Source organism: Lithobates pipiens, unplaced genomic scaffold (genome assembly GCF_037356315.1).
Source record: "Lithobates pipiens isolate NorthernLeopardFrog02 unplaced genomic scaffold, aLitPip1_a1.2 Scaffold_1, whole genome shotgun sequence".
NCBI classification, from domain to species: Eukaryota; Metazoa; Chordata; class Amphibia; order Anura; family Ranidae; genus Lithobates; species Lithobates pipiens.
In genome coordinates, this window is record NW_027507685.1 from 153,198,071 (window position 1) to 153,213,645 (window position 15,575).

The 15,575-nt window shown below is 45.7% G+C and overlaps 2 protein-coding genes across 3 annotated transcripts in view; one reads left to right on the plus strand and one right to left on the minus strand.

Moving 5' to 3' along the window:
* GLE1 (GLE1 RNA export mediator) overlaps nt 1-11,702 on the minus strand; it is a 46,639-nt gene extending 34,937 nt beyond the window's left edge. The window contains exons 1-5 of the mRNA XM_077478698.1: nt 11,532-11,702; nt 4,718-4,915; nt 4,515-4,640; nt 1,593-1,741; nt 1,428-1,488 (exon numbers count right to left, since the gene is read on the minus strand). Of these exons, the coding sequence (XP_077334824.1) occupies nt 1,428-1,488; nt 1,593-1,741; nt 4,515-4,640; nt 4,718-4,915; nt 11,532-11,627 (630 nt within the window). The 5' untranslated portion in view covers nt 11,628-11,702. The remainder of the gene's footprint in view (nt 1-1,427; nt 1,489-1,592; nt 1,742-4,514; nt 4,641-4,717; nt 4,916-11,531) is intronic.
* Nucleotides 11,703-11,889: 187 nt separating this feature from the next.
* ODF2 (outer dense fiber of sperm tails 2) overlaps nt 11,890-15,575 on the plus strand; it is a 152,826-nt gene continuing 149,140 nt past the window's right edge. For both annotated transcript variants that reach the window (XM_077478699.1, XM_077478701.1), the window contains exon 1: nt 11,890-12,000. In XM_077478699.1, coding sequence (XP_077334825.1) covers nt 11,986-12,000 — 15 coding nt within the window. In that variant the 5' untranslated portion in view covers nt 11,890-11,985. The remainder of the gene's footprint in view (nt 12,001-15,575) is intronic.

Consider the following 15,575-nt stretch of genomic DNA (forward strand, 5'->3'; position numbering starts at 1 on the left):
CAAAAGCCGCGCCTCCGTCCTCCGCCTGTGATAGGCGGAACACTCAATTTCCCAGCAGCCTGTGTTCCGCCCATCACGGACATCCTCTCATACTCGTCCGTAGTATGAGAATGAACGGATGTCCGTGATAGGCGGAACACTGACTGCTGGGAAATTCAGTGTTCCGCCTATCACAGGCGGAGGCGGAGAAGGAGGCGCGGCTTTTGAATTTTAATGTCCGCCGTCTGTCTGCTCGATACGCTGATCGAGCAGTCAGACAGCGGTGACTCGAGTATAAGCCGAGGGGGCACTTTCAGCCTCAAAAAAGAGGCTGAAAATCTCGCCTTATACTCGAGTATATACGGTATGTTTAATAAGCCAATATAAGCTTGCATGAAAAATCTCCTTTCATGTTTTGAGTGCTGCCTCTTTCTTTCCATAACTTCCTGGTTTCCCTGCATGCACTTTAAAATTCAGTTTCCAAGGACTACATATGCCATTGTACCTTGCCTACTGCAAGCAGCGATTCCTGTATAAAATGCACTGAACATATCAAAGGCTGGGTTTAAACATTCATCCAAACCCATCTCTCCTCTGAAAAGGGATCTGTGTTTGGAATGCTTTTCAGAAGAGATTAACAGATTCACATTGACTCCTCACTGCCTGTTTTAACCCCATTTTTGCTGAGAAAAAAAAAAAAAAAAAAAATAAAAAAAAAAAAAGAAGGAAGAAAGAAGAAGGAAGGAAGACCCGTTACACTTACCCGCAACGGTGTTTCTGGGAAGTCTCCCAGGAAGGCAGGCCTACTTAGTCTATCAGGAGGCCTAGGTAGACCTTGGCTCATGGTGCCGTCCTGGAAGACTACTTGAGAATTTTTCTCAAATATTTCAGGGTGTATAGCCATCAGCATTGTCAATCAGCTTCTGGAATTGCTTTCTGGATTGGCAGCACAGACTCTGCTGCTTAAACCCTCACAGTGAGATGCAGTATATGGGAGTGGCACAAAGGTGTACTTTAATGACATGTCAAAGCAATAATCCAGAGCGGCCACTGGATTGCCGCTTTAATATTTCTGTAATTGGAGACAAGTATGAATGCTTTGCTGCAGCAGGCACACTTTACACTGCCAAGTCAATCAGTCCTTTACATCCAAGCCCTGAGCAAGGAGATTCTGGTACACCCCAAAATGCATTGGTTATCAACTTCCAATGGTAAATTTTTTTTACAACTTACAGCCTAATTGATTTGTCCTGTCTGGCACTTTTTTCTTCTACATGCAAATGTTCTCAGTGGATGGAGGGCAAATCTGGTTAAGGACCATCTCTACTGCAATACTATTTCTGCTAAATCTACAATCCTTCAAAACATCAGACATTTCTCATATCTAGCACCAGTCCCTTCTGTACTTGCAGCACACAAGCATGTGACGATCTTAAATATCATCTGACCTTGGCCCTGTGGCGATGTTCCTCCTTTAATTTTTCTTGTCGTTCCAAGGCCTCCTTTGAGCTTTAAGAGAAAAAAAAAAAAAAAAAAACACAAGATATTTCATGAAGCAAACAAGTCATTACAAAGCATTACATGAATGGGATGATTCTTCTGCATTTTCTCACTCTTTCTCCAGCTGTTCCTCAAGTTTTTGTTTTTCTTGCCGCTGCTTTAATTCCAACATCTCTTCAAAACGTTTGAACTGCTCTGCTGCCTTTTCTGCCAGTGACCTGTTGTACCGATTAACATACTCCAGACGGGCATTCAGTTCTTCCTGAAAAAGTAGAAAATAAAATCTCTAGTCACTTTTCTTTTTGGGGACCACTGTCAAAGTTTTTCTTCTTTTTAATTTGCCGTCTGCGCCCACTTAGGAATATCCCAGAAAAAGTAACAAGAAATCTTCTCAAGGTGAGGGGAAATCCCCTCTTTGTCAGCAAAACAAAAGTCCACATTGAAAGATTCACCCTCAACCCCTGTTCTGGTGCCAGCATAAATTCTGGATTTCCATCACTTTCTGTCCTGGTAAAAATGGTCACCATTACAAACAGAAAAGATGTATTAATGTATTATCCAAGCTGGGATACAGACAGCACTAAACGCCTAAAAATTCTTAGGCCACTACTACTGGCCAAAGAATCTTCTGCATTCCGACACTTCAGGTATCAGAAACTAGAGCTGCGTGATTAATCGTTAAAAAAAAAATCGTGATCCGGATTCATTCATGTAACAAGTGTAGAGAGTTCTCTGCTCACTCAGCTGTCAAAAACACACACACACACACACACACACACACACACACACACACACACAAAGTTTAACCACTTAAAGACTAAACCTTTCTGAACTTGTTTCTTACAAAGTTAAAATCAGTATGTTTTGCTAGAAAATTACTTAGAACCCCCAAACACACATATCCATACTTATTTATTTTTAAGCAGAGACCCTGGAGAATTTTAAAATTTTATATTACACTGCATTTGCTCAGCGGTCTTTCAAACGCAATTTTTGGGGGAAAAATACAATTTTAATGAATTTTAAAAAACACAAAATAGTAAAGTTAGCCCAATTTTTTTGTATAATGTGAAAGATATTACGCCGCGAGAATCGTAAGAGTCATGATCTTTATCCTAAGCAAAAAAAAAAAAATTGCTATTCTCATTTTAGATAGAATCATGCAGCTCTAATCAGATACTTCCAGGTTCCTCTCTGTGCCACCAACCCTTTATTACTACAAGACACACTAATGAGGTAGCACCAAGCTGATGGAACCATTGCACTTGGCAGAGAACAGGCCATCGAATGCAGCCGTGTGATTGATACAGAAGGTACTTTGTAATCTATAGAGTGAAGATCGACAGTTCCAGCGGCAGACCAGTAACCATTAGTGTTATTATGCTGGCCTTTGTTTAATTTTTTTTTTGGAAGCAATGGAGGTGCTTTTTTTTAAACAGAATTATCTTGGCGTGCTCTGTGTCTTGGATCTTAAGATCAAATCAGATCTCTAATCTTGAGTCCCCACAATTCCCTTGCCCCATACCTTCTCTGCAATCTACCTACAGAGCACACTTAGGTTTGAAAGCTCAAAAAGGGTGCACCCCAGATTCTGAAGGGACCCAAAAGGTAATGCGTTTAACTGAACTTATTGCTTTGATAAAAGTCACAGATGCACCAAGTAAGCTAAAAAAATATTAATATTTGGATTGCAGAGCAGACAGCTGCAGTTATCTTTGCATATGAGCAAATTATGCAAACACTGGCATCAGCTTACAGAGCTGTGCTTTGACATCCCCATCCACATCTCTCTCTAGGTCAACAAGGCCAGCCATCAAAGAGGCCCAAAGTGACATGCTGGGAGACAGTATGCAAGCTGAACTCTGTACTTGCATGTCCCACTTCTAAAAATGCTAGTTGCTTGGCCCTCTGAGTCTTCAATACATTGTAAACCTGGTAAAGAAAATGTTCAGAAGGAAAACAGCTATTGCAGCCCACATACTGGTCTCAGCACGGGTCTCTACTACAGTTTCGTAAATTACCATAAAACTGTTTGAATACATCCCCTGTGCTATTCATTAGAGGTTATATCTAATTTAGAACATTAGCATACATAAAAATATTAGGAAAACACACTGGCCTTGTCTTCAATGTAAAAAAAGCATAAGGCCCCTGCAGACGGAGCAGAATCTATCCAGATGGATCCACCTGCTCAGCAGGGGATCTCTCTGCGGATCCCCGCTAAGCAGGTGGATGACAGGTCTGTGTCTGCTATGCAGAGTGGAAAAGGCCTGTTATTCTCTATGGGGCGGTCAGATGGAAACGGATCCACAGAGAACAATGAGTGGTCTAATTGGACCTGCCTAAAAGGCAGGCCCGATCGGACCTCTGGTGTGAAAGGGGCTCTTTGGCATGGACAGCAGCCTTGTCATGTGTACACACACACACACACACACAAACACACAAACACACACCATAGCAACCAAGTTCTCTCCAATCCTACTAGGGATGGGGCTTCTACACCATAGGTGTGCCATATACCTCAAAGAGCGTGAAAAAGGACCAGTTAGTTAATCAAGCTCCATCTACCTAGATACAGTAAATGCTTTGATCTATCAGACATGTGAAAGTAGAACTAAAAAGAAAAAAGTTTTTTTTTTTTTTTTTTTTGGTTATAAACCACGTCTGTTCTTTCCATGCGTGTCCAATTGGGGATATTTCCATTCATTTCCTGTCCTATAACCAAAAACAGGACGTGAGAGGAAATCCCTCCAAAGTCATCAGAACTAGTGTCTCCATTGAAAGATCTTCCCTCTATTCCTGTTCTGGGGATGGTTTTTCCACTTTTATGTTCAGGGATAAGAGTAAATAGGACATATAGATGATAAATCTCCCAAACAGTGGTACAGGCAGCAATAAAAACTGACAGGTGTTCTAATCCCTCTGCAATCTACCAAAACGTTTTTATCTTATTAATACGTTAAAGAGAATTTTGATTCCATGATTCCAGACATTCTACAACAGGAACCTCATACATAAACCACATAGAAACATACCCTAGACTTCATCTTCTGTTCCTCCTCAAATGAGCGAATCTTGCTTTCCACAGCCAACATTTTGGCAGATGGCAACCTTAAAAAAGGGTCCACGTCTTTACAGGATTCCAAGATGATCTGTTCTTCCTAGAAAATTGTTCAATGATAAGTTATACACATGTCCAACCTGCATGAAATAGAATAAAAGCATTGACTTGGCTCACCTGCTTTTTGTCCATCTCTGCTGGGGAGATTAATGGGGGGACTGGAGATGCTGGTGCTGACACTGAGGAGAGACCATTTGAATCTTGCATGTACTCCTGACATTCAGAGCCGTCGATTAAGGTTTTATTTGGGATGATGTTCTCTAGAACCCAGCCAGCATATGGTGACAGCATGCAAATGGACTGACTCAGCAAATCCTAGGAAAGATGATGAAAAGGTTTGGTGAATGTGGCTGTGTTAGGTGAATATTGTACATTATATTTACCTGAAAAAGCTGCACTCCAGTCAGCCTTTAAAAGATAACCATGGGTGCATACTTACCTGCTCTCTGCACTGGTTTTGCACAGAGCAGCTCTGAACCACCTCTTCTAGGGTCCCCTGCTGGAAATCTTGGCTCCTTCACTTCTTCAAACGCCCCCATAGCAAGCCGCCTGCTATTTGGGCATTAGTGCGGGCTCAATCCCGAGCCAGGCTGTGTGTGCGTCCATAGACGCACACAGCACTGCTCGGAACTGCCCCCTCCTCACAGGATTTGACTGACAGCAGCAGAAGTCAAGAAAGAGTAGAGAAGAGCTGCTGCACATGGGCACTTCAGTGGATCGAAATCGGGCTAGGGTAAGTATCCAAGGGAGGGGAAGCATTAGAAAGTTTTTTTTTTACCTTAATGCAGAGAATGTTTTGGGGTAAAAAAAAGCATTCATAAAAATGTAAGCATGAGGATCACGTTCACAGGCAGTGGAATGAAGTCCACCCGACTGCTTTCCATTCCCACCAGGGAGGCCAGGGCTGAAGCCGGTTGTTCTGCCAGCTGACCATAGAGATGACCAAGGATCAGAAACCTCCCCGATCATCTCTATGGTTCAAGAACGAGTATTTTGACACTTCCGGTTTTGCCAGGATGTAAACAAGCTGGGAAAGCATGTGATACAATTGATCTTGGTTGGATCTGATGATTATAATGGCAAAAGGAGAGACCTGTCACTGTCCATGCCAGCTCAAGGAATGTTGTTCATCCCTTGTGATAGCAGCAAAGTTGACAACCCCTCCCCCACCCCAAAAAACTAAAGTGTAAAATGTATATTTTTAATAATAAGATTTTTATAATAGCTTACCTTTTCCTGGAGTACATCACAGGACACAGAGCCACAGCAATTACTGTATGGGTTATATAGGCACCTTTAGGTAATGGACAATGGCACACCCTAGACAGGAAGTTTAGATCCCTATATAACTCCCTCCCCTTACTGAGTGTACCTCGGTTTTGTAGCAAAGCAATATACATGTATTAGATGAGGGGAGAGACCTGTGTCCCGTGATGTACTCCAAGAAATGGCCCAAGGGAATATGTCATATCGGCTCAAAAGGCTGTTTCTGTAATGCCGACAGAACTAAATTCAAGTCCCAAGGGCTCAGGGGTGCTCTAACTGGTGGATTAAGCCGCATTACCCCCTGTATAAAGCTTCGGACCAAAGAATACGAAGAAAGGGGACGTTGAAACAATATCGATAAGGCAGAAACCTGGCCCTTGATAGTACACAAGGCCAGCTTCATCTCTAACCCCATTTGCAGAAAGGCAAGGATTCTACCTATGACATACTTTCTGGGATGCCAACCCCTGGATTCACACCAGGAAACATATGCCTTCCAGACTCTATAATAAATGACTCTGGAAGCTGGCTTCCTTGCATTAATCAAGGTAGATAACATAGCCTGAAAGCCCGCGATTCTTCAGAATGTGGGTTTCAATAGCCAAACCATTAAATTTAGCGTTTGTAAGGTAGGATGGAACACTGGTCCCTGCGATAGCAGGTCTGGATGTGGTGGTAGGGTCCATGGGGTCCCTACCGCCATCTTTACTATTTTTGCATACCAAGATCTTCTGGGCCATGATGGGGCCACAAGAGCCAGGACTTCTTTTCCTGCTTGATCCTGCGAAGAAGTCCCGGTAGCAGCAGAATAGGAGGGAATGCATAAACCAGAGAGAACTGATCCCACGGGGTCACCAACGTATCTGTTTCCGCACAAAGTTGTCGATCTTGTTGAACATGGACGCAAACAGATCTACCTCTGGGATCCCCCATCTTTGGCATATAGCCAGGAAGATGTCAGGGTGAAGGGACCATTCCCCCGGGAACAACCGATGGCGACTTAAGTAGCCCACATGCCAGTTCTCTACCCCTGGAATGAAGATTGCCGATATGCAAGCCACATGCTTTTCTGCCCAGATTAGGAACTGGTTTACCTCTCCCTGGGCTGCACAACATCTGGTGCCCCCTGATGCCGCGTACACACGATCGGACTATCCGACTTCGGGGGTCTTGGGCCTCCTCTTCGGTTCTTCTTGCAGGGCCTCCGCTATCTTCTTATAGCTCTCTCATTAGCGGTGGCCCTGTCTTCTGTCGCCGCCGCCTTCTCTTCTTCCTTGAGATGTTGATTCAACGCTCGCTCTGGCCGCAATGACAGGGACGCATTGTGCGGCGACTTATATAGGCACAAGGGGCGGGGTCATGGGGTGATGTCACATGGTGACCCCGCCCCCTTATGATGTCCCAGTCCCGAGGGATGCTAGGATTGTGACATCATAAGGGGGTGGGGTCACCATGTGACATCACCTGTGACCCCCGCCCCTTGTCGGTATATAAAAGTTGCCGCACAACGCGTCCCTGTCATTGCGGCCAGAGAGAGCGTTGCATCAACATCTCAAAAGGGAGAAGAGGAGAAGAGGAGGCGGTGACAGAAGACCGGGCCACCGCTAGTAAAAGAGCTATAAGAAGATAGTGGAGGCCCGGCAAGAAGAACCGAAGAGGGGGACAAGACCCCCGAAGTCGGAAGAAGAAAGCTGGGCTCCTCCGCTAGTAAAAGAGCTAACAGAAGATAGCGGAGGAGTCTGGAGAGAAGACCCCCGGAGCTGTCCAATAAATTATTTTAAAAACCTGTGTTGCGTTTTTTTTTCTTTAATCTTTTTTTCCACCAGGTGAATGAGTAGGGGTACATGGTACCCCATACTCATTCACATAGTGTGGGGGGCCGGTATCTGGGGGCCCCCTTGTTAAAGGGGGCTCCCGGATTCCGATAAGCCCCCCCCGCAGACCCCGAGAACCAATGGCCAGGGTTGTCGGGAAGAGGCCCTTGTCCTCATCAACATGGGGACAGGGTACTTTGGGGTGGGGGGCCGCAGGGCCCCCCTTGCTCAAAGCACCCCCCCCATGTTGAGGGCACGCAGCCTGGTATGGTTCAGGAGGGGGCGCTCACTCGTTCCCACCCACTTTTCTGACCAGCTGGGCTGCGTGCTCGGATAAGGGTCTGATATGGACTTTTTTTTCGACGTAGGGCTTCCCCTTTAAGTCCATACCAGGTGACGGGGCTAGCGAGGTGTCAATCTCGCCAATGGAGGCGGAGACATCGACCTCCTTTGCTAGTCCCGTCTACCTGGAGCCGCGTTTAAAATGAACTGACTTTTCTCCGTGTGGGGACAAGTTCGTTCATTTCAAAAGTCCGGCGGACTAGCACAGACGGGCGGATTGTCCGGCGGACGATTTTGAGTCAAAACTCACGGGCAGATTGTTCGGCGGACCATGTCCGCCAGATAGTCTGATCGTGTGTATGCGGCATTAGTGATTGATATAAGCCACTGCTGTGGCATTGTCAGATTGGATCCTGACAGGACAGCCCCGGAACCTAAATGCCCAGGCCTTTAGGGCTAGGTATGCTGTCTGAATCTCTAGAATGTAAGGTCCTTTTGGTTCTGGACCATTTCCCTTGGACAATCGTCTCTTCCAGGACTGCTCCCCAATCCAAAAGTTTGCCATCTGTCATTACCACCTTCCAGGTAACTGGTAAGAAGGATTTCCCTTTCTGCAGATTCTTGGGTATCAACCACTAACTGAGGCTCCGACTCACTATTGGCGACAAACGCATCGGAAAATCTAGTACCTGGGCTTTCTTGTTCCAGGCAGACAGGATACTGTTTTGCAGCAGTCTCGAATAAAACTGAGCAGAGGGAACTGCTTTGAATGAAGCCACCATCTTTCCCAACCTCATACAAAAAGCGAATAGAAGGACCCTTCTTCGCCCTGACCACCTGAAACAGCTCCATTATGGTGCTGATTTTTGCCTGGGGGTAAAAACACCCTCTTCTGGGTTGTATCTATAACCAGACCCAAGTACTCTAGTCTTCTCACTGGTTTTAAAGAAGACTTCCCTAGGTTGAGGACCCAACATAGGTATTTCAGGTAGTTGACTATGATGACCAAGCTTTGGTCTAAGCGGGCTACCGACCGGTCTATCAAGAGCAGGTCGTCTAGGTAAGCTATAATAGTTAGTTATACCCTGGGCCCTTAATTGGGCAAGAGGAGCTGACCTTTGTAAACACCCGAGGTGCGGTAGCAAGACCAAAAGGTAGAGCTACAAACTGAAAATGAAGCGTTTCCACTTCGAAGCGCAGATATTTATGACGAGCAGGGAAAATAGGTACATGCAGGTATGCATCCTTGATGTCGGTTGATGCCAGAAATTCTCCTTGTAGGATGGAGACTAGTGATCGGATTGATTCCATGCGAAAAGATCGAATTTTCAGGAACCAGTTTAGAGCAGATGATCAAAGCTCGCCACAGCGCCTAGAGGCGATTCAGTTCGCATTGTGCGCTATACAAGTATTTCATTCATTCATTCATATCTAGAATGGGTCTGACATCTCCATTTGGTTTTGGCACCGTGAAAGGATTTGAATAAAACCCCAACCCCTGCTCTTCCATGAGAACCATCATGATCACTTTTTGCGTCAAAAGTCAGTCTAACGCTTGAAGGAGAGACTTTTCTCTGGATCTTTGGGAACATTTGATCTGAGAAAATAAGGAGACGAGAATTCTCGGAACTCCAGTTTGTAACCTAGAGTTATTGTGGAGACCACCCATCTGTCCAGCAAATCCTCCTGCCAGATCCCTTAGAATTGTAGCAGTCTTCCCTCCACTCGAACGAGCAGGGACGCCCCTTTATTAAGAGTTTAACGTTCTGTCTTGTAAGTTTCCTCCCCCAGGACTTCTTTTGTCCCTGGGGTTGACTCAGAATTTTACCTCTTGAACATAACAGCGTAGGCTGTCGTGACTGCCTAGAGGCTGATGCCCCTTGCACTGGAGAAAGAGCCCATTTAAATGAGGGACGTTTACTCCTCTTAATGGGCAAAAGGGTACTTTTCTCACTTGACAACTTTTGGATATAATTTGTCCAAATCATCTCCAAACAGCCTTTCAATGCGGAAAAGGAAAACCAGCCAGGAGCTTTTTGCATGGCGCTTCGGCTGACCAATTTTTCAACCATAAGATTCTACGCATAGGCACCAACCCAAGCGTAAGGCGAGAAGTCTGAAAGGATAGAATCTCTGATTGCGTCAATTGAAAATCACAAAGCCTCTGGCAGCTCCTGGGCATGCTGTTCAGGGAAAACCTTGAGCACCCGTTTCAAGGGGTCTCTCAAGGATTTACTTACCCCAATTGCCACCACTGCAGGTTGAGCTACTGAACTTGCCAAAGAAAAAAAGTGTTTTTTTTTTTTTACAGGAATTCCAACTTTTTATCGGTTGGCTCCCTAAGCATTTGAGCGTTGTCAACGGGGCAAGTCAAACTTATTCACAGAGGTGGTGGCAGCATCATGCTTTGGGGCCGTTTTTCTTCAGCTGGAACACGGGGGCCTTAGTCAAGGTAGAAGGAATTCTGAACAGTTGCAAATACCAGTCAATATTGGCACAAAATCTTCAAACTTCTGACATGACAACAACCCAAAGCATACATCCAAATAAACAAAGTAATGGATTTACCAGAAGAAGATTGAAGCTTTGGAATGGCCCAGACAAGAGTCCAGACCTGAATACCATTGAAAATCTGTGGGGGGATCTGAAAAGGGCTGTGCACAGGAGATGTAAATACCTAATTACATTCGGGAAGTACAGGCCGTTCCCCCGATGGGAGAAAGGGGAACAAACGTTCCCTCTCGAAAAACCGACTGGAGCTAAAGCTGCCACAATCCAAGCCAGAAGGCCAGGGTCCCCTCCCCTGGCGCCGACCAGTGGTTCTCCATCCCCATCAGAAGGCTTCCCTTTCGGCTACAAACTGCTCCGGGTCACCTTTACACCAGCAGGTTTTGCATAGCAACCGCCACCCCTGCTCCACCTCGCCGTAGAACAGGGACGGAAGCAAGCGCCACCTCCTGGTAACTGATAAGAACAGATACTACACTTGATCTTAGCCAAAAGGAGAGGGATGCCCAATTCTAACAGGTCACATCTGGGTGAGCCAAGAAGGTTTTCATAGAGAATTTTTTTTTTTTTCAGAATTACCCCTTTAATTACATGGAGGTTAGGGAGACAGAATTGTTGTTAACGTTCACAATTTTATTATAAACTTTGCAGATGATTGTTTAGTAAATAATCACTTTTGTCAGTGAAAATCCAACCTGAATAAGAAGCTGGCCGAATAAGCAGCTAACTTCACCAATTGACACAATCAGAGGGGTGAGGGGAATCATCCAATGGGGACACATGTTGCTGTGGATTGGAGTTCCCCCTCACTACCTTTAATTTCTTCTCGTTTCCGGTTGTGTCACCAAGGCAGGAAGTGAAGGGAATAGTGAACCTTCTAAGGGATTTAACCCATCCAGCTCCCAGAAACTAAAGACACCAGGTTATAGACTGTACTATAGGCAGGAGGGGTCATTGCTAGGGCGGACCTATGAAGCAGGGGCAGAGACCGGGTCATGGTACGCTGCGATCTAATAAAGTTCGGAAGATGACAGGTGCACTTAGTTCCCGCCTCTCCTCACCTCTTCCTCTGAAGTCCATTGCTGGTTGTAGCGGAGCCTCCCCTTCGGAGAGTTCTTCAGGGCCTCCAGTGTGTCCCAGTCCCGGTAAGAGGACATGGTGGCCAAACTCTCTCCACAGACCCTCTACAGGACCTGCCGCAGTCACACTACAGGAGAAGGACCTGGATGACATCACGATCACGTGACCTGACCTCCTTCTATCCCATGACCGGCCCTAGCGCGATCACGTGTCTCGTCGAGTCGTTCCGTTGCTAGGAGACCCCTCTGCAGCCAATAACATTCAGCGCCGTTATTTTCCGGCCAATCAGCGTGCCGCCTTGCGGGGAATGCGATTCAAATTTACCAATGAAAATTCTGTGTGGGCGTGTCCCGGAAGAAGCAAGCTCGGTGCTGGGTCTAATGGGGTATACAAAGTGAGGAGGAGGAGGGCATTATATGGGGGTTCGGGGAGAAGATGGCGCCGCCTATGGTAAGAATAAAGCAGTAGTTCACAATGGATTCCTACTGACAATTGCTGCATGTTTTCTCTGTGATTTTAGGTCTGATTTACTGGAGAGTACACAATGAGGTGCAGCTCTGCACAGAAACAAATTCAAGTTTTTTTTTTTTTTTTTTTAATCAGAGCTTAATTTAAGTGGAATTACACCCAAAAGTGGAACTTTCTGCTTATCTGTCTCCTCCCCTCTCCAGTGGCACATATGGCACCTTTTTAGGGGGGAGGGGATTAACAGGGACCTGTTTGTGACATGTACCCTTCCCCGCTGCCAGAGACGGCTCAGACGTTCATCCCCCTCTTTCTCCCCCCATTACCGGGCCAATTAGAAAGCACAGTGCACTTCACGCATGCACAGTAGAGACCCAACTGTCAAGCCAAAATGCTTCACTGCCAGTTTCCCTTAGCAGGAATGGTGGCTGCACCCAACAACATAGCTCCCGACTGTCCCTGATTTGGAGCAATGTCCCTCATTCCTACTCATTTGTCCCTCATTTTGGTCTGATCTATATAGTTGTATATAAAATGCACTTTTTACCTTTTCGAAAAGCATTTCCCAGTGCTAAACCTTTCATCTGCTTTCTAAATCGCTGCATTTGTAAATTCCAAAAGCCAATATAAAGGAATAGTAGTGGTAAAGGGAAAAAAACAAAAACAAAACGTTTGTGGGTTTAAAGAGGAAGTAAACCCTGATGGGTTTACTTCCTCTTTGATTCCCTGCAAAGGTAAAGCATAATGGACTACTATGCATCGCATAGTAGTCCATTATGTGTCACTTACCTGACACAGGAGCCAGCGAAGTCACCGCTGTCCCCTGTAGTTCCGAGCGTCCATCTTCCTGGTGGGTCTTGCTGCTCCGGCGCTGTGATTCGCCGGAGCAGCGATGACATCACTCCCGCGCATGCGCAAGGAGCCGACACTCGCGGCATATCGCCGCGTGCGCCGTAGACAGCGGTGGCTGTCTTCAGGTAAATATCTCCTAACCCATATAGGTTTAGGAGATATTTCTTGGACCTACAGGTAAGCCTTAATCTAGGCTTACCTGTAGGTCAAAGTGGTTTGTAAGGGTTTACAACCACTTTAACAAATATATTTTTTTGTACAATTCTCCTTTAAGGGGCGTGGCAGGGGTTGTGTTGTATGTCTGCATACTGTTGCTGATTGGTGTCCCTCATTCCCATTTCAAGAAGTTGGGAGGTATGCCCAACAGCTGTTCGGAAAATCGCCTGGGGTGCTAGCATCGCGGGCTCCCTGGACAGGTAAGTGTCCTTATATCAAAAGTCAGCAGCTCCAGTATTTGTAGCTGCTGACTTTTAATTTTTCATGGGGGTGGGCAGAACTTTGCTTTAAACAAGCTAAAGGAAGAAGCTGACACCATGCAGAGCTGCACCAGTTTTTGCACTCTCCAGTTTTAGTAAATCAGCCCCTTAGTCTCCAGTTAGACGTCACAGCTGACTGAGGGCCATAGGTGTTAGCTGTGCCAAAGGGGAGGGCATGCTGGCACTTGTAGTGCTCAAGTGGAACTTTATCGTCCTCCCTGTGGGTTCTGCAAAGGAAAACACAAATAGATCTCTGCCCAGCAATCCAGACATGTTCCCTGGAGCTCCTCTGCAGCACAGACAGATCATTATGAGGGTCACATGTAGTTCATTTCTGACCGCAGTGAGAAGAAAATTGGAAGGAGAAGGATGGGAATGTTTTCTTCAACAAACAAATTTCTAACAGTACAGCAGGCAGGCTGTATTTTATTTATTACAGGTACTTATATACACAGTGCATTACATATTTACAGTATTTCACATCAGTCTCTGCTCCCAAAGAGTTTACAATCTAAGGTCCCTAACACACATACTAGGACCAATTTAGACAGGAGGCAGTTAACCTACCAGCTTGTCTATGGAGTGTGGGAGGAAACCAGAGTAGCTGGCGGAGAACATGCCAATTCCAGCCAGGTAGTGCTTTGGTTGGGATTTGACCCAACACCCCTAGTGTCCCTAGGCAGAAGTGCCAACCACTTAGCCACTGCATGCGCAATACATGAAAATCCACACATGATGCTAAGTCACTTGGAGTGGGTTTCCTCCGGGTACCCTGGTTTCCTCCTACACTCCAAAGATAGGCAGGTAGGTTAATTGGCTTCTGTCCAAAATTGGCCCTATTATATGAATGGGGACCTTGGATTGTGGGCTCCTTGAGAGTAGGGACTGGTGTGAGTGTGCAATGTACAGGGATAGGGACAATTGTAGACACTTACTCAGGTTGAACTGGATGGACTGGTGTCTTTATTCAACCTTACTAACTATGTAACTTTGATTAAAAGAAATGTAATCCTTTTCTTCCCAAATTTCTTTATGTCTTTAGTAACACCCCTGTTAGTATTCCCAACTCCTTCATTAAATTAGACCAAACGGTCACGTCCTTCATATGGAGGGGATCGGTACCAAGGGTGGCTAGGTCCACGCTTCAACTAGGTTTGACTGAGGGCGGGCTTGCCCTCCCCAATTTTAAAAAATATTATTGGGCAGCGGTCCTTGTATCAGTGAGCTGATGGTTCACACAAGACCAATCTAATCCCTCGTTAACCTGGAGGCTGCTGCATTGGGTTCCTATTCAGAATTATAGTATATAGAGGACCTCAATCTAGTGCACACTGCACTACTCCCATGGTAACCACTGTGTGGGTATGGAAACAAGTTTTGAAACTATTTGAGGAGCCACAAACCTTTTCTCCCCATGTCCCCTTGTGGGGTAATCCGTTTTTGCCACACTTGCGGATGGTGCCGGACCCACAGGTCTGGGCCAGATATGGAATGAAAACGCTACGAGATGTCATGCCAGAGGGGCGTTTGCTCCCTTTTGGAAGACTGAAAGGAATATTTGAGCTTCCACCTTGGATGTACTTCCGATATCTACAACTAAGACACGCCCTCAGGGCGCAGTTCCCCACCAATGTTGAATTTGAGCCACATCAGGTGGAGAGACTCCTTACTTCCCGCATTGTTGATAGGACACTGTCATCCATATATCTTCGACTTACATGCATAGGCGGTCACGGGGTTACTAGGGCCTTTTCGGCCTGGCAGCGAGACCTTCCGACACTGACTGAAGAGGACTGGTCTGAGGGATTACGACAGTTCATTTCACTCATGATATCTGCCAGGGATAGATTTGTGCAACTTAAATTTCTTCATAGGATACATTATACACCCCAAAGGCTTGCACTAATCTACAACACTTCTGATATATGTCCCAAGTGTGCGGGTGGCGTTGGAAACTACATATACATGGTCTGGCTCTGCCCGCAGATACAGGAGTTTTGGGGAAAAGTAGCGAATGATATCAGATCAATAACTGGAGTATCAGTAGGGTTAGATCCTCTTATTCTATTACTAGGTATCACGGATAACCTGCCCACCAGTACCAATAAAAAAAAATAAAAAAATAAAAAATATGTTTTATATGACATCCCTCGCTCTGTACAAATTAACATACATGGGACGTAACTGCCCCAAAAAATTCCACAAAATATGGTCGGCTTGGGTGGAGGCTAG